Source organism: Drosophila obscura, unplaced genomic scaffold (assembly GCF_018151105.1).
Source record: "Drosophila obscura isolate BZ-5 IFL unplaced genomic scaffold, ASM1815110v1 contig_4, whole genome shotgun sequence".
Taxonomy (NCBI): domain Eukaryota; kingdom Metazoa; phylum Arthropoda; class Insecta; order Diptera; family Drosophilidae; genus Drosophila; species Drosophila obscura.
Genome location: NW_024542828.1, coordinates 1456203 through 1475363, shown reverse-complemented (window position 1 = coordinate 1475363; position 19161 = coordinate 1456203). Strand labels below are relative to the sequence as shown.

The window sequence follows — 19161 nt, the reverse complement described above, 5'->3', positions numbered from 1 at the left end:
ACCCAAATAATTTTTATATAACTTAATTGCGGCCCGAGACAAGCTGGCCCAGTTTATTTCTACTTGCTCGTAGAAGTGCCAAAGTGTGGCCCAAGCCCGGGCGTCAAACTCAATTGAAATTTATTCAAATGCAATCGGACGTTGCAACGCCCCCACAAAAAAAGCATTTGTCGTGTGGCGTGTGGCGTCGTTGTCGTTGTGGTCGTCTGAGATGATCTGAAAACTGCATGCTAGATTAGATTTTAACGAGCTCAATAAGTGTGCACGAGTGTGCATCGTCCAAGACGCTAGCGGGGAGCAACCTGAACCTCCGTGGCTTGTCGAAATTGGGCGTGTAATTTATTGGGCTGGAGAGCCAGGCATTTAATTGCAGACCTGACATTGAAGAGTAGTGTGGCAGGGGTTTTGGGGACTGAATTTAAGTGGTTCCTTCGGACCTTGAAGATGTTCCTTGATGGTATTTTATTCGTATTTTTTTTTTGCTTGATTACAATAACTAAATAATATTTCTTGTCTTATTTTCTAGGCCAAAGCATTGGGTCGTGTGCTCTTCGAGCAGGTTTGCCGTCAGTTAAACTTACTCGAGGCGGACTATTTCGGATTGGAGTACCAGGAAATGTCCACACATACCAAATACTGGCTGGATCTGGAGAAGCCAATGAATCGCCAAGTGGGCCTCTCGCTCGTCGATCCCGTGCTGCGCTTCTGCATCAAGTTCTACACACCAGATCCAGGGCAACTAGAAGAGGAGTATACCAGGTACAGATATCCCTCTGAAACCTCTAGAGAGAATCGAAGGCTAATCGTATTTTTTGTAGGTATCTCTTCTGCTTGCAAATCAAACGAGACCTGGCCACAGGAAGTCTGCAGTGCAACGATAATACGGCTGCCCTGATGGCCAGCTACATTGTACAGGCCTCCTGCGGGGACTTTGTGCCCGAGGATTACCCCGATCATACGTATCTATCGTCGTATCGCTTTGTGCCCCATCAGGATGCCACCATGCAGCGGAAGATAATGGAGAATCACAAGAAGCATGTGTAAGCGACTGTCATTCGGGAGCTGCCCAAAACATTTTTAATATATTTTCCACCCTCTGTTTTTCCATAGCGGACAATCCCCAGCGGAAGCGGATCTTAATCTCCTAGAGACCGCACGACGCTGTGAGCTTTATGGCATGAAAATGCATCCGGGCAAGGATGTGGAGGGCGTGCCGCTCAATCTTGCGGTCGCCCATATGGGCATCACCGTCTTTCAGAACATAACGCGCATCAATACCTTCTCGTGGGCCAAGATACGCAAGATATCGTTCAAGCGCAAACGTTTTCTGGTGAAACTACACCCAGAGGGATATGTAAATACGAGTGTTGAAGATCATTTATTTATTGCATCATATTGAATGTTATTTGTGTGTATTGCAGGGCTATTACAAGGACACGGTGGAATTCTTCTTTGAGGGTCGCAATGAGTGCAAAAACTTTTGGAAGAAATGCGTCGAGAATCATGGATTCTTTCGCTGCACCACAGTGCAAAATACCCCCAGACGCAAGACTCGTGTCCTCTCACGTGGCAGCTCTTTTCGGTAGGTTTTTCTTCAGGGATATACATGTATTTATTCGTATTTATAATTGTTTGACTTTTGCCCTCACAGCTATAGCGGCAAGACGCAGAAACAGATTATCGAGTTTGTACGCGAGAATTATGTGAAGCGACAAAATTTCCAAAGGTAAGGGGAGCTTTCGACTTTCTTTCTTTTCTTGTGAATCAACCCTTATTCTGGCAAAAGTTTCCCTCCCATTTTTTGTCTTTACCTATTTTGTTCGGTTGAGAAGGAATTTATGAAATTTTTGGCTTTTGCAGCTTATACTCGTATATTTCCTTAACCAAAAACCAATTCCAAATCAAGTCCCAACAAAATATCAAATATTCTATCTATATCTCTATATATATACATATATATTTTATAAGCAAATAATATATTCATCAGCCTACATTTGCCAATTCATCCTGACTTCGTTCTCATCCAAAAACTCGACTCGTTCGTTCGCTCGTTCGTTTGCATCATTCGTTCGATCGCTCGTTCGTTCGTTCGTTCGTTCGTTCGATCGATTGCTCGTTCGTTCATTCGTTCGTTCGTTGTTTCTTTACACTTTTTTAAAACATTTGTATAATCGTTTTTTGTTTGTTTTTAATTCTAAAATCAATCAATTTCTTTTTTCGTAAAACCTACAAAAAAAAATCCCACCCCCCCACAATAAAAAATACACCACAAGAAACTCTATAACTTGGTCGAAATGTTGGTGGCGCGCTTTAGAAAAGAGAAGAGGATCTAAAAACCAATTGGTACAAAAGCACAAAAACAAACTAAAAACAAAAACTTTTGCATAAAAATAGTAAAGAAAAACAAACCCCGAAAAATATATACCAAAATTTAGTTGATATGTACAGCAGAGCAATGACGAGCATTCCAATTACAATCATTCTTGATTTCCAATTTAATTTTCCAATGTATTTTCCATTTATAATTTCCCTCACTAACAAATCTGTGTGTATAAGGATGTGTGTCTGTGCGTGTGTTTGTGTAACTAGCGACAATCATTAATAACTAACCAAAATTGGCCTCAATATTTATGTGTACTTACCATGTATAATACTTGTGTTGTTATCATTCATCTCTGACAATTTCATGGAATAACTCTTACAAATCATCGCTAATCATTGTGGTTCTCATCTTTGGTTTGCCCTGCACTCAAAAATACTTAATAAAAAGCTGCTTTTGTCGTACAATTGTTGTGTGTTTTGTTTAGACTGTACCTACAAGCATAAAGTAGTTTATAAGACTCCCCCTACTGCTCCCAACCACTAAATGTGTAGATTATTAGTCGTGTGCGATCCCTTAGAGCTTAGAACCTTTTAAATCGGATAATGTTTGGTATATGTACTCTATAAATATAATATTAAATATCCCTTGGAGTAATCTTTGCCTTTGAGTCCTGAGACTTCCTTTAAGGAACCCCACCCCAGTAGTTGCCTATGATAATGGATATTTGTGTTGTGTTTTTTTATTCCAACTTCTATTTTCTAGTTGTTTACTAACCCCTTAACATCTAAAACTCCCCTAAGTTTTCTTGTGTCTTGTGTTTATTATTCTTTTAACTGACGTCCCTCAGAGCTCTCAAACTAAACAACTTTCAAACTAAAAACTGTGCTAAACAAACTTAATCTCTCCAAAAACTAAACCCCCAAAATGAAAAACTTTAATTAAAGCTAAATCCTAAAACAAAACAAAAATTAAAGAAAAACAAACTAAAAACAAAGAAAAACAAAAAAAAAAAACAAAAACTGAGCATGTGAAAATATATAAAGCGTGGTATCCTCTTGTCTTTTCTTTTGCTGCAGGTCTCAGTCATTCCGGCAAGGGCCACTGAATGCTAGTAGCCGAAGTCAATCGCATACGTATGTGAATTCCAGCATTTCAGCCAATCCCCTACTCCCAATTGACACTGGTTTGTATTTATTTCGTTACAACATGCGTTCTCAACTATTCAAGTATTCAATGTATTCGATTTTCTGTATTTTGATTTCTGATTTCTGATTTGATTATTTCTCGATTATTTAGTTACAATTTTTGAGTTACATATGTATTTGCCTATCGGTTCTGTCGCCTTAGCTGATGAATGAATGTGCGGGCACGCACCTGCCTGTGCCTGTGCCTGTGCCCGTGCCTTCTATCTGCTATCTGTGTGTTGTGTGTGTAGTCGAGTCGAGTTGTTCTTCTTGTAGTCTTCTATATGCTATATCCTATATGATTTGTAATGATTTTTGATTTTAATTTGGGATCTCTGCAGCGGCATGGGACTATCGCAATCAATGCAGCGACTCGATGACCCCTTCTCTGACGAAGAAGGCAGCGGATACCTTGGATCGCCGACGCGACAATCCTATCGACCACATGCGTTCTCAAGTTAGTCTTTAAAGTACATAGACTTCTCTAGTTCTGTGTCTAATGATTGCTGCTTCTTTTAGGTCACAGCAGCCCAGGTGGAGATCTATCAGACGAAGAACTATGCAGCGGAATCGCCCACCTCGCAGGAGGAAGCGGCGTCATGCTCGGCGGCGGAACGTCAACACCACTCGGCAGTGGCTATGGACCAAATGAATTCGAACCGCTCGCTTTCACCACAGGGTCCGCAATCGTGGACTTCGCCCAGCCACAGCAGCAGCCACCACCAACCGCAGCCACCGCCACGCAACGCTCCCGATCAGGCTCGTGCGCATCCAGGCGATCACAATATAGGTGAGTGCTGCCCTAGCTGCCATAGCACAGGTGTGCCCCAACCCCAAAAACCATTTGAGTTGATTCTTAAGCCAAAGTTTATTGTTAATTATGTTCTCATATGATTTAACCTATTCCTAGAGATAATATTGTATTTGTTCAAGCCACTTAAGGGGTGGATTGATCGTATCCACTTAATAGATTCTTATATTATTTATGATATGATTTATTTCCCAACTAAGGATAATGGGATTTTATAGTTTAGAGATTCAGGTTACATTTATGATTTAAGACATTCTTAGATTTAATTTAGTTATAGTTGTATAATTTAAATCCCAAAAAATACTAGTGAAATGGTACCCACTGGTACTTCCTAGTCTTTAGTTATAGATGTTGCATGATGCTTTCCTTTCAAAGGGGGACTCCAACTAGAGATCTGCGATGCTTTAGCCCCCCCTAAGTGCAATAGAAAGCCATTAAAATGAATTGAGTGAGGGGCAGTATAATACAGCGTGGGTGTGTTGTGTCGCACAGCGTTTGAAGCGAAAGAATTGGCATAGACGAAGCCATTCGAAATATTCGAATTTTTTTATGGCCACTTTATGTAATCTTTCATTGCCCTTCGTTCTTTTCCTTACGCACAGTAAAAGAACAATTAAAATACCCTTCGTTATTTTTCTGTGCCTATGTACATTGTACATACAATGCATGTGCAAAGGAAGTCAAAGAAATATGAGTGCGTTCGATTGAAATCATTCAAATCGTGCCTCTTCGTTAAAATTTTGGGCATCCGAGTCTAACGGATCGCATTCATTCGCTCCAACTCTATCTGTGTAGCATTCCATTTCACTCAATTCATTTTGGGAATTGTCGATGGGTAGATGCAGACCTCTAATTCCACCCCCAATTAAATTGTATAATTTTACGCCTAAGTTATTTGTAGCCTCAATTTTCGTAATTGTTGTATTATTTCTGTGCCATTTCACACGGAATGCGAATGGTGAATGCCTTAACCCAGTTTTGTTTTCAGTGTTTTGATTTGTGATCCCTTGTGCCACGTTTCGTTGTGTTCGATATGATTTCGGTTTGGCGTTCGTTTGTCCCAGTCCCAGTCCCACATTTGATCGTGATTGATTGATTGCTAACACTCTGTCTCTGTCTCTGATTGCTGCTCTCTGCGCGCCTATGCAGGTCTGAGCCACTTGTCCCACTTGTACAGCAGCAGCACCCCTCGTCGAGTCTCAGTGGGATCCCAGGCGTTTGTCCCTGCGTCGCCGCAGCTCATCAGCATCAGCACCCACAGCACCCACAATGCCAATCCCAATGCCAATCCCAGCATCAGCATCAACAACAACAACAACAGCAACACTATGCCACACAGCACATTGGCGGGGGTTCATTCGGTGGATCTCAGCAGCTCCATGGACTTGGAGGAGGAGGAGGAGGAATTCCTGGGGCCTGCGGACACGGAGGAGGAGGCGGAGGAGGAGCCTATGGGGGAGGAGGAGGAGGAGGAATTAGTCGAGGAGGAAGCGGATTCGGACTTGACAGCATCTACCATCAATCGGGAGACTATAACGGCAGCATCAGCGGCGGCAGCATCGGCCTTGGCATCGGGAACATCGGCCTCGGCCTCGGCATTGGCCTTGGCCAGTGCCCATCGTCAGCCGCTTCGGTCACAGGAGTCCCAGTCGCAAACTGTCACCCCAGTCCATTATAGCAGTACCAATTATTCGATGTCTAAGCAGTGCATGTTGAACAACGCCAACGCCAATGCCAACTCAACCGAAACGGAGACCGACAACATCATCTACACCGACATCAACGACATGGGCCACTACAAATACCCGGACTTCCACAGCACCCTGCCACATGCGCATCCGCGTCCCCACGAGCAGGAGCACAAGATCTCCAACAGCGAGCACCTCAATCTGAACGAGCGCAACGACATCTACGCGACGGTGAACCGCAAGGCCAAGTCCAAGACGCGCGAGAAGCACTTCAGCGATGAGTTCATCGATCAGTCCATCATCCAGTATGCCCGGGCCAAGCAGATGGGGGGACCGCCACTTCTGCAGCAGCCCAGCACATCGGCCTATGCGGCGGCCGTGCTCCAGGAGCGCAACTACAACAGCATGAACTACAACCAGTATCACAACGATCTCAATCACCCCTCGGAGTCGTCCTCGTCCTCATACTTTGGCACCGGCTTCGGCACCAAGCGCTATGGGGGCCAGAGCGAGCGGGCGAAGCTGGCGCAGTCGGAGAACTATCTGACGCCCTCGATGGACTCGCAGAGCTCCAGGCACACGCACTCGCTGCCACGCAACTCGGAGCTTTCGGGCGTGGATTCGGTGGACTCGTACGACAGTCACTACATCACCCACCATTCGGTGGGTAATCTGCCGCCGCCGGCACGCCAGTCCTCCTCCTCCGCGGAGAAGCTCGAGTATCAGATGTCCTCGGGCAATCTCTATTCGACGGCCCAGTTTGTGAAGCCCGAGGAGGCGGCCGCCCACTACATGGACGACGAGGAGGAGGATGAGGACGAGGAGGATGGCGATGGCGATGGGGATGGCGAGAATATCTACGATCAGGTAGAGCGTGAGTCCTGGTTGAAGAGCAGCTCGTGCAAGGACCTATTCGAGCGCTACAGCAGCACCTACTACGACCGCGAGAATCCCAAGCCCATGACGGTCCTCGACAAAGAGTTCCTCTCCTCGAACCGCATCGACTCGCCCGTCACACGGTACGACGACTCGCGCCACTCGCTGTACATACCCAAGAACCACTCGATTGATGCCCACCAAGACTTCTCCCCGCTGCCGCAGAGCAAGGTCTACTCCTCGAGCTATCCGGGCAGCACCTACAACGCCCAGGACAAGCGGCATGGCCATGGCCAGCACCTGGACTACTCGGGCTCACAGGATGACATTTCGCAGGACAGCTACGAGCTGCTGGAGAAGTACGACATTGACTTCTTCAGCGGTCGCGGTCGCTCCGAGGATCACATGCGCTCCTGCTCCCTGGACTCCGGCAACTACATACCCAGCGACGACGAGTCCGTCTCGGAGCAGCCCAAGTACCGATCGGCCATCGACGTGAAGTCCAAGTCCGCGGCGGACATAATGAACGAGATCTGGGACGCCGAGGATCCGCGCTATCTGCCGCGCGAGAAGCTCTCCGTGAAGTCGGACGGGAACTTCTACAAGAAGATCCAGGAGGCTCTGACGCGCACCTCCAGTCAGGAGAGCCAGAGCGAGATGTTCGAGACGAAGATCTCGCGCAGCTCCGACTCCAGCAAGAAGTCGCGCGACAGCCTCTACCACACGGACAGCAAGAAGTCGCGGGAGACCACCAAGAGCAAGACCTCGGTGGCCTCCAGCCAGGACTCGAAGGAGTCCCTGGTCGGTGACTGCTTCGGGCGCAACTACGAGATGCCCACGACCACCTGCAAGAAGGTGAAGCAGTTCAACAAGAAGGACCTCTACGACAAGTTCGCCCAGTCCTCGCAGGACTCCAAGAGCGACTACTATGACGCTGTGGAGGCGGGCGGTGCCGGTGGCGGTGCTGTTGTTGGTGGCGTGGCAGAGGCACCCGAGGGTCTCTACTCCCGGCCCAAGGTCAAGAGCCACGACTGCCTGCTCTCGGACACCCACAGCTCGACGGCCAACAGCTCGTTCTACGACAGCCGCGACACGTACTCGACGTTCCCCAGCAACAAGACACACAAGACCTCGAAGGTGCATTCGATAAGCCTCCAGAACGTGGAGATCGAGCGGAATGCCAAGTCCTTTGGGGCCAAGTCGCCCGAATCGGTGTCCACACCGGCCTCGGGCATGCGCTGCAAGGAGAAGGACATCCAGACGGGCGAATCGCTCGAGCAGACGGCGCCCTTCCGCAAGAGCAACTCGCAGTCGTGCAAGATCTCCGCCTTCCGACGGCGCTCCGACAGCGAGAACATCTTCAGCTTCGACCAGGACCGGATCGAGTGCATCCAGAAGTACACCAAGCAGTGGGAGGGCCAGCCCAAGGACAAGGAGTCCAAGCAGAGCCCCGAATACCCGCTGACGCCCGAGCTGATATCGGAGTTCGAGAAGCAGCAGGCACGGATCATGGCCCACCAGAAAATCACGCGCAAGGAGGAGCTGATGGCCAAGACGCACTTCGAGGAGTACAACCCCATAATGGTTCCGCTCAGCTACAGCCACGCCACCGTGGAGCGCACCAAGAGCGACCCCAACTCGCTGGCCAACCGTGCGCGCCTCGGCAGCAACTCCCGCCGCCACGTACTCATGCACCAGAAGTCCATCGACCTGACGCCAGCCGACTCCAACTCCAGCGACGAGGACTACATCTACAAGCAGATACCGAGTGCCCCGCCGCTGTGCAAGGCGCACGGAAACTTTGAGATACCCAAGTGCTACGACGGGAGCGGCACTTCCGCCCAGCAGGAGCTGCCGAAGACAGGCTTCGAGCTGCCGAAGAGCTTCTTCCGCGACTACGAGCGGCGCTTCACCAAGGTGCTCAAGGAGGACATACCCTATGTGCTGCACAAGCGGCACATCATGAACGGCACTGCACCCTCGCCCGGCGAGAAGAAGCACACGAAGCCCAAGTCACCCAAGTCGCCAAAGTCCCCGAAGTCGCCAAAGTCGCCCAAGTCGCCGAAGTCGCCGAAGGCCAGTGGCGCAGTGCTGCCCGTAATGGGCACGGACTTCCTGCCGGACATCCTGGACAGCCTGCTGCCGGCAGAGACCAAGGAGTTCCTGTTCACGCAGAACATTGACCTGTCCAAGGTGGATCCGATCACGCTGGAGATCGACAAGACCATACCGACTATACAGCTGTCCTCGCCGAAGCGGGACATCACCAAGCAGATGGACGCCTCCACGCTGGAGAAGCTCAACAAGAAGCTGAGCCAGATCGAGAGCGACTCGGCGACCAGTTCGCGGACCGAGAGCATGCAGCAGCAGCAGAAGCTCGAGCAGAAGCAGATGGAGCTCATCCAGAGCCTGCGCAAGGAGCTGCAGGCGAATGCCCGCAAGGCCAACAAGCCGCGCGTCATACCGAAGACCAAGTCGGGCGTCAAGTCCAAGAAGCATGGCAAGACCCGCATCACTTCGTTCTCGTCGGACGACGAGAGTCTCGACTCCGACGACGTCTTCGGCTCGGCCGAGGCCATCCCCGACCGGTTGGAATTCTCGCCCCCGCAGTCGCGCAAGGAGATCGAATCGATCCTGCGCATCGAGCAGAGTCGCCTCATCTCGGCCGCCTGGGGCAGGGGCCAGACGATGAGCTCCACGGAGATCGAGGGCTCGCCGCCGCAGTGCCGTCGCCTGGCCGATCTGGAGAGTCGCTATCACACCCAGAAGCTGGACCCGCAGTACGCCAACGCCACGGAGCTGAGGCGCATCTCGGAGCGCTCCATTTCGATACCCTCGTCGGAGGACGAGCCCCATGTGCCGATGCGCGGACGCATGGACGAGTGCACCAACGACTACCAGCGGAACGAGAACATACCCTCGCCCATACTGGAGCATGCGGAGTTCTTCCGCAGCAACGACGACATCTACGAGACGTGCCACGAGGAGAAGATCACCGGGTCCGACATTGACTACACGCTGAAGAAGCAAACGGCCAGCGGATCGCAGGCGACCAAGTCCAAGGTGAAGCTCATCGAGGAGATAATCGACTCTTCGATAGTGCTGCGGTCCAAGGGCCATGCCCCGATCCTCTTTGCCCATGCGCGACTCAACCTCTCCGAGGGATCGGTCTCGCTGCAGCGCCAGAAGGCCACACAGGTGCAGTCGCCGACGGCAGATCGGCGCACCAAGAGCCTGGACACGCCAGTCATCTCCCTGCATCGCCTGCCGCCCATGAATGCCTTCTCCTCGAAAGACGACACTGTGGGCTTCGAGGAAGAGGCCGAGATACTGGAGGAAAAGTCGCTGGAGCGTGCCAATCAGGCGGCCGCACAGGACGATGACAACGCGGACAGTGTGCACTCCTGCGGCGGCTCCATTCCCACGCAGAGCAGCTACAACAATGCCAACGGCAAGGACTCGCTCCTCAGCGCCGTGACTATCGACAGCGAGGAGGTGCAGCTGCTGAACCAGCTGAAGTACATCGAGAAGATAGCCCTGCAGGGCGTCAAGATCAAGGACAAGAAGAAGTCCAAGACGAGGCTCAAGAGCGGGGACCACCTCATCCTGAACATTCCCAAGTATCGCTTCACCGACTGGTCGCCGTACAGCTCGGCCAACAGCTCGCGCAAGACCTCTCCCGGCGTGTCTCGGGCCAGCAGCATCGAGAGCACGGGTAAGGGCAAGCTCAAGACATCGGAGCCCTATAAGGGAAAGCCCATGTCGCGCAGTCGTCCCGAGTCGCGGCGCACCAGTGCGGACGACATTAAGGCCCGGGATGGCCGCGGTGGCAGCAAGAAGTCCAGTCCCAAGGAGCGACCCCGCTCCATTGACATGCGCCGTTTGAGCAAGGACAAGAGCAAGTCGCAGGAGGAGACCGAAGCGGACATTGCCAAGCGCAAGGTGCGACAGCAGAAGCTCTACGAATCGGCCATGAAGCAGACCATTACCATGCTGAGTCCCGTGAAGGACACGCTGCCCGCATTCCCCGCGCCAGAGGACAAGATTCTGGTGAAGACGGACGGCGACAATATCATCATCGAAACGGAGTTCAAGTCGAAAGCCGAGGATCACGTGCTGATTGCCAAGGCACCGCGAAAGCTGGACACATCGCTGGTGAAGTTCAGTCGCAGCTTCGACGAGGGCCGCAGCCCCGACAAACTGGACAAGGCCAACCGCAGCTTCGAGGATCGCAACAAATCTTTCGAGGACTCGGAGAAGTCGGATGTGCCCGAGGACATGCTCATCAAGTCGCCCAAGAAGATAGCCAAGGCCCAGGAGATCAAGCAGAGGATTGAGGGCAGCGTCGTCCACAAGAAGATCGATGGGAAGTCCAACAGCCTGGAGCGACCCGCCGAGCACCACTACCTCGGCACGGACATCAAGGCGCGCAGCCTAGACGACAAGCGGCAGCAGACAGGAGCAGCTGCCGCCGAATCTGTGGCGTCCAAGAAGAGCGAGGAGAAGCCCGCTCCTGTGGCCCGCAGCGCCATCGGAGACCGCCGCATGTTCGCCCATCAGTACAATGTCCAGGAGGATATCGACATGCAGGCCGTCATCTCTGAGCGTCGTTCGCTGGAGATCCTGAAGCGTTCGCTGCCTTCTGAGGATGCACGCGACAGCGAGTGCACCCACAGCCGCAAGGCCTCTACCGCCGAGAGCCTGGACTCGTTCGTGTCGGCCGACGACAGTCATTCGCCAGCCAGCAGGTCGCCGGTGCCCGCCGGGGCAGAAGGTTACCCGCATCGCGTGCCCACCATCGAGTGCGAGGAGCCCTCCATCGAGGAGGACGACAACTCCTCGGAGCGACGACATCTGAAGGTCGGGCGGCAGGACACAAATCGCCTGAGTCTCGACCGCAGTCGCAGCGACGAGACGGGCTCCTGGATGACCGTGGAATGCGACGAGTTCATTGGATCGGACACATCTGAGAATGAGCCGCGCACCCTGGAGCCCGACCGGAATATTCTCGAGACGCAGGCCACCCTAGAGGACGCCAACCCGCTGGAGTATTCGAACTGTGCCACGCCCACGTCGGAGCTGAACATACTGGTGACGCCCCCAAACGCCAGTCCCATGATCGAGAAGTCCGTGCTGGAGACCTTCGAGAAGTACACCTCCTCGGACGGGAAGAAGAAGTACAGCCTGGAGAAGCAGAGCGACAGATCGAAGAGCTCGGACTCGTGGACCAGTGGGGAGAAGGACAGCAGCCCGCAGCGGCAGCAGGACTGGAGCCTGTCGGTGGGCAAGGAGAAGAGCTCCGTGGAGGAGGAGTCGAGTGTCAGCTGCTCCATAGCCCGGCCGCTGGGCATTTCGCAGGATTTTGGCAACGAGGAGGCAAAAAAGTGCCAGGAGCTCAAGCAGCGCATGCTCCAACTCGATGTGGCCGCCGGCAAGGAGCCTCTGGAGGATCCCTCCGGAGGATCCAATGAGCAGACGCCCACCAATGAGCCGCCACCCAAAGTGCTGACCCCAGGAAAGAAGCCAACGACGCCCACGCTGGAGAAGCAGAGCCCCATCGATCTGGGCAACAGCACAGAGTCCTACCTGGATCCCATTGAGGAGCGCATAGCCAAGATCCTGCAGCGGACCACCGAGGACAGTGAGTCGAGTTCGGGGGGATCGCGAAAGCCGCCGCGGATCGAGAAGCCGGCCCGTGCGAATGCCGGCAAGAAGCTGTCGGTGACCCAAGCGGAGCCGGGCAAATCGGGCAGCGATCGCAGCTCCCAAGAGTCAAAGTCGAGCTTCGACTCGAAGGGTTCCCTGAGCGTGGAGTCGCGCGGCTCGTTCGAGACGGAGAGCAGCTCCGGCTCGCTGGGCGCCGCCCAGAGACGCGGCGATCTGGCCGCCAAGGAGCAGCAGAGCACCTGGAAGCCCTTCCCCATCGAGAGCTCGAACAGCTCCAGCACCGACGATCCCTGGCACCACGTGGAGACGGACGGGGGATACGAGCGCTACGACGCACAGCACCCGCTGCGCGACTCCTCGGACAGCGACGTGAAGGAGGTGTCGCCCGACGAGCAAAAGAGGGATGAGAGCGACACCAGCTACCAGGACGACCTGAACGACTTCCCCACAACGTTCGGCTATCCGGCAATGACCAGCAATCTGGGCGGGATCGGGGTCAATCCCACGGACATCATCGGCTACAGCACGGGCTTCACGCTGGGGCGCACCCTGTCGCGCATCTCCGAGCGTAGCACCGCCTCGGAGAAGTCCAGCATGGAGGACGACGTGAGCAAGGCATCCACGCACTCGGTGAGCATGCGGGACGAGTCGGTGGGCTCCACCGACCACCAGCCCAGTCTCAGCTCCGATTCGAGGAGCAACACCAATCTGGCCTACATCTCCGACGCCGATCGTCGCACCTCCGCCGAAATGCCGGAGATTCCGTGCGACTCGGCCACCGGGGATCGCCTCTCCAGCTTGGGGAGCATAAACGACCCCAAGTCGCCGACCCTCGTCACGGGACGCTTCTCGGTGACCCACGTGGATGAGCAGCAGGAGGATGGGGACGACGGGGAGCGGCACACGCTGATGTGCCTGTCGAATGCGGGCAGCCAGGACTCGGAGGACTGGCCCCTGCCCGAGATACCCTTCGACCATGTGCCGGTGAAGCCCCCAGACAGCTTGTATGCCATGCCGGATCTGGACAAGCCCGTGCCCAAGTCCTTCTGCTGGAAGGCCAGCATGTCCTTCCAGCAGAGCCAGGACTCCGTGGACTGGCCCTCGCCCCCCTCCAGCACTGTCGGAGCCCCCATCATCGTGGAGAACATCGAGACGTACTACGCCAGCGAGGCCCAGAGCGCCGACCAAGTGGTCCTCCTCGAAGAGGATGCCCATGGACATGGCCCGCCCGATGCGGCCAAGGTGCTGCCCTACGAGGACACCGCCTACCTCATGTCCTCCGCTTTCGAGGACAAGGACTTTGGCAGCGAGCAGATCCAGCCCGACACGGTCAGCTGTCTCAGCTCCACCCTGAGTGCCGCCTCGTGTCTGTCCTCCTCGCTCAACGTCAGCTGCAGCACCTCGTCCACCCAGCCCACAGCGAGGGCGGGACCCCGCAAGAACTCCATCGCCGAGGTGATTGTGGCCCAGCCCACACGCTCGCCAGCCCCTAGGAGCCCCCTCTCCGAGGACGAGCTCTTCTCCAACGACGAAGTCTTTATGCCGGGCACCATCAAGGTGCAGCTCTCGCCCGATCCCCTGCTGAGGAAGCTGTCGCGCGGGTCGAACAACTCGGACACCTCCATCGACGACATCCTGTCGGCGAGCACCACCTACCTGGACGACCAGACGACGGTGCGGCGGAACTACGAGAAGAGGCTGAGCAGCGGCGGCAGCTGCAAGAAGTGCAGCCACTCGAGCCACTCCGAGGAGGAGACGAGCTCCATTGGCACCGACCTGGACGGCACGGTGCGCATGGGACTGCAGCACAAGAAGTGCACCCACAGCTCGCACTCGGAGGACACCTCCATTGGGCTGAGCATCTCGGAGTGGTCCACGGGCACCAACACTGTGCGGCAGTATGCCAATCTATCCGGCTCCGACAGCCTGTCGGCCGTGTCCACGCAGTCGTGCGCCAAGAGCGAGAAGTCCAACCAGACCAAGTCCAGCATGAGCTCCATCAACAAGTCTGCGGAGAGCCTGAACGAGCAGAGCGGCGGCAGCTTCTCGCACAAGTTCAGCGGGGACAACGGCTCCTCCGACGGCCTGCGCTACGACATGCTCTCCAACTCGGAGACGGACAAGCTGAGCGAGCCCACCTCGGCCACGCGCAGCGACGACACCACTCTGACGCTCACGGAGATGGCCCAAACCATTAGCGAGTGGTCCACCTCCAGCAGCCGCACGCTCGTGGCAGTGGGGGTGGCAGCGCCCCTCAAGCAGCAGCAGCGTGTGGGATCGGGCGGCAAGGGTTCGCTGGGTTCGCCCAGCGAGGAGAAGCGCTGCTCCCTGCCGCAGGTGCACCGCCGCAGTGGCAGCAATGGCAATCAGGGCCGCTCCAGCCAGGAGCACATCCAGGACATCCAGTCTCCGTTGACAGGCGGCACCCCCAGCGGACAGCCGGAGACCAGTGCGGCGGCGCGCAAGCGGCGTTCCCTCGAAATGATGTCGAAACTCTACCAGAGCCAGGAGATCTGCTCAGAGTCGGAGTCGCCTTTCGTGGAGCGTTTGTATGCGCACACGGAGAAGCTAACCGAGCGGTACCAGAGCCAGGAGTTTGTGCCACTGCATGGAGCGGCAGCTCAGACTGCTACTGCAGCGGGAGCGACAGCGGCAGCGGCAGCACTGAACACCACACAGATCCAGACGCAACAGTCGCAGCAGTCGCAGCATCAGCAGCAGCATGTACGCCCGAAGCCGCGGGCACCACAGCCACCCATAAAGCCGAAACCAGCGGTGACCCGACCCATCATGCAGGCACTGCTCAACAAGATGAAGCAGCCAGGATTGGCTGAGCAGGCAGCCGCCGCCGCTGAGGCAGAGGAAGAGGCGAAGAATGTGCCGCCTCCTGTGGCGGTGAAGGCAGCTCCTCCGCCGGTGCCCACTGTGCCGCCGATTGTGACGCCCAGCGATCTGCCCGGGGATGTGGGAGCACCGCCAGCCAAGCCGCTGGCCAAGCATCACAGCTACGACGACAAGACGCTGTCCAAGACGCAGATACGGGACTTCAAGACCAGCAGCAAGCAGCTGCGGCAGTCGAGCTCCTTCCACGAGCACATGCTGAGCAAGTCGCAGCAGTCCTCGCAAGAGCAGCCCATGCGGATCGACGAGGAGCGCGACGCGCACTCCACGTCGTCGGCCACCAACACCACGACGACCACCAACACCCTGAACAGCGAGAGCACCGAACCCTACTCTCCCCACATGCCCCAGCGGGCGGACAAGCTGATCCGCTGCTCCCCCTACTACTCGAGCAGCCTCAGCTCGGAGTCGCCCCCGAACCAGCTGGTGCAGAAGCCCCCCCGGAAGGGAGCCAGCGCGCAGCTGACAGCCGCAGCTGTGGTCACCTCCCTGAAGAGTCCGCCCAGTGGCAACGACACGGACAGCTCGCTGGACGTGCGCGGCCAGGACCCGAAACTTCGGAGTCGCGGCTACCGCAAGAAGCGCCAGCTGCCTGCGAAGAGGATCAGAGCCAACATGACGGCCGCTGCACTGCTGGAGCAGGCCGAGAGCTCCGAGTGCTCGGAAGGGTATGTGCCCGAGATGGACTCGGGCAGCTCGGAGTACTCCTCCCAGTACCAGCGCGACGATCAGTATCTGGAGTTTGACGAGGAGCTGGAGCGCGGGGAGACGGACGAGTACGATGACTATCCGCAGTATAGCGGAAAGTTCGAGAGCCTCGACATGAGCGACAACGTGGACGAGATGGGCTTCCCGCGCTACGACCGACTCGGGCACATCACGAAGCCGATGTACCAGGCCCTGGTGGATCGTCCGGCTCCGGCCAATCACCCGATGCCCCCCGCCAGCGGGCAGCCCGTGAAGCCGGCCCGCACCAAGAAGCGGACCCTGAAGCGGGAGGATTCCATGGCAGCTAGCACCTCGAGTGCGGCTGCGGCGGCGGCAGCAGCGGCTCAGGCGCAGCCCTACCATGGTCGGAACTACTGCAATCCCGAGGAGAGCGAGTACGAGACGCGCGGAGGAGGTCTCTCCGATGAGCTGGCCAACTCCAGTGAGGACAGTTGCAGTGGCTTTGGTGCGGTGGCAGCAGGATCGGGAGCAGCAGGAGGAGCAGGATCCATGGGAACCATACGACGGGGAGCCCCCAGAGGAGCAACCATGGAGCAGCAGCAGCATCAGGAGGGACAACTGCCCCGACAGCAGCTGCCATATCCCGATTTTCTGTCCGACTACGAGAGCGAACCGATTGAGTACGAGCGCTATGCCTGTGGCCTGGACATACGCGTCGATCCTCCGCCCAAGTTCCATGACTCGGATGACCTGAGTGATCAGTAGAGATGAGATCAGTAAAGAGCAGTGGGGTGAATAAAAAAGGGACAAAACCGTTCTCTAGGCTACCTAGGATGTTGCGTGTGGCGTGGCCCCTCTCCCTTTTTGAGTGCAGCATTTTGATTTCTTCCGTTGCCTTGGAACAAAAATGTTTTTAGAAAAACTCTACGACTTTTACACACAATCCAAGTACTTATATGTATAACCAACTTATTTGTAATTGAGACTGATTTACGACAAACCAAGAAAAGAAAAATCCCAAAAATCCTACCAGCTGCAAAACTGAAGCCCAAAGAAAAAGCCAAGCAAATTGTTATTGAAGCGTTTGAAAATCAAATCAAATTCCAAATTAAAGGACATTTTAATCAAATTAAAACACACAACAAATCAAATAAAATACATACTTACAAAATACCTTAAATAATCGAATAATCGAAATGATGACGTGTGACGATCGTTGATGTTGGATGAAAATAATCGAAAGATGAGATCGAATAGTAGATGGATGGATGGTAGATTGAGTTGCCCATTAGCGGTATCTAATACTTTCATAATGATATATATATATATATATATATCATACATATATATGATAATGTTATAGATCAATTCAGCATTCAAATATATACATATATATATATATATATATATATATATATATACGAGTATATGAGATGATATATCGAGAGCGAAAACGTTAAACGAGTTGAACAAATTTTAATGCACTGTTTAATCATCGAATAATGGAATAAACCAAACAAATGTTTAATTGTTATTTAGCTAATACACACACACACACACACACACACACATACAAAGCGAGATGACGCGATATTTAAGATTAAAGTTATCTATATGTATTCTTCATTCAAGTTGCCAACTATTCAGTATTCGATCAGTCAGTATTGGTTATCCAGATCTATACTAACTCGTACAGCTATCTGAATCTGAGTTCCAGTCGAAAGTGTCAATCCATACATTGTATAAGTATATGGAATCAAACCTCTAAACTACGATAGTTGCCATATATACAAATACCTATGCTATAAGTCTAGTGTTCTCTCAGTTAAAGATGCGACAAATCAGCCAAATGCTTTGAAATACCCAACTCCAGGAGGGAGTTTAATACCTTTGGAGTTCCTCATGACAGATCCTCCAGATCAAAGCGGATCAGATCAGATACTCCGTTAAGTGTTCGGTATTATCACTGTTTGAAATGAAAGCATTTACTTAATGTCTCCAAACGGTTTTCTAACCATATACTTTATATAGTTCTTGTGCTATATACGTTTTTAATTTACATGCCAAATGTTTTTAGAAGCAATTAACAATGGAAATATTAATTACAACTAATTACAAAATCGAAGAAATGTTGTATTAGCTATTAGCTATAGTTTCTAGTACATAAATGTGCCAAACAAAACAAAAAACAGACCCACTTCCCATTCTATAATTATAATTATACTATTACAAATGGGAGAAACAAAAGGAATTAATCGACAGACCCTGTTAAGTTTTAAACCGATTGGGAAACTCCATCAAGAGATCTTTAAGTTTATAATGATAGTAGTTGAAAGAGATATTTAAGAGTTGTTAGTGGGAATAGGAGTGGGCCCTAGAAGAGCTGCAGAGAAGATCGTACAACGTACAATAATTTCACGAAAAATTAATCGAGATCAAAAGTATTCGAATCAAAACAAATATCCATTTGTGTTTAGCTCTTAGTCGCGAATGATATTTATAAATTGGTTGTTGTGAACAAAGTTTCGCTCGAAATGAATCATTTATTATTACGAATGATTTATCAAACCACAAACGAAACCAATTATTTAGTTAGGATACCTTTTTTAAACCGTATTTTTCGGTTGCCAAATGGAATATCTACTAGTTGTAATTTTATCCTTTTATCCTTCGAGTGCAAATTGAGTATTTCTTTTCCTTTGACCTTTTTTGTATTTATCTCAAGAAACACACACAAAACATTTAGCTGAATTTTAGAAAGTAAGTTTGAAAGCAAACAACAGCAAAATAAAACCCAAGACAGAAAAATAATAATACTCAAAGAAATTTCAGTTCAATTGAATTCGTTTAAACCGGAAAATCTCACATATAAACTCAAGCAAACCAAAAAGATGATATGGAAAGGTCTTAAAGCAAAAAGAAAAAATACAAAATGAAATGTACACGAGCAATCGATTAAACAAGCATTAAATTATAATTATATAGAAACGAAACTAAATAAATAAAACTTCACTAATCAAACAAAATCGGGATGGTGAAAGT

The 19161-nt window shown here is 52.3% G+C and overlaps 1 protein-coding gene across 3 annotated transcripts in view; it reads left to right on the top strand.

Annotated features, from left to right (window-relative positions):
• The window catches only part of LOC111068443 (FERM, ARHGEF and pleckstrin domain-containing protein 2), a 39109-nt gene that overhangs the window by 17050 nt on the left and 2898 nt on the right, over nucleotides 1–19161 (top strand). For 2 of the 3 annotated variants that reach the window (XM_022357918.2, XM_022357917.2), the window contains exons 3-11: nucleotides 527–759; nucleotides 819–1040; nucleotides 1111–1354; nucleotides 1422–1582; nucleotides 1652–1726; nucleotides 3400–3506; nucleotides 3849–3964; nucleotides 4027–4297; nucleotides 5468–17420. In XM_022357918.2, coding sequence (XP_022213610.2) covers nucleotides 527–759; nucleotides 819–1040; nucleotides 1111–1354; nucleotides 1422–1582; nucleotides 1652–1726; nucleotides 3400–3506; nucleotides 3849–3964; nucleotides 4027–4297; nucleotides 5468–16884 — 12846 coding nt within the window. In that variant the 3' untranslated portion in view covers nucleotides 16885–17420. Of the gene's footprint in view, nucleotides 1–526; nucleotides 760–818; nucleotides 1041–1110; nucleotides 1355–1421; nucleotides 1583–1651; nucleotides 1727–3399; nucleotides 3507–3848; nucleotides 3965–4026; nucleotides 4298–5467; nucleotides 17421–19161 lie in introns of those variants that run through there. The other variant, XM_022357919.2, reaches the window with a different exon arrangement.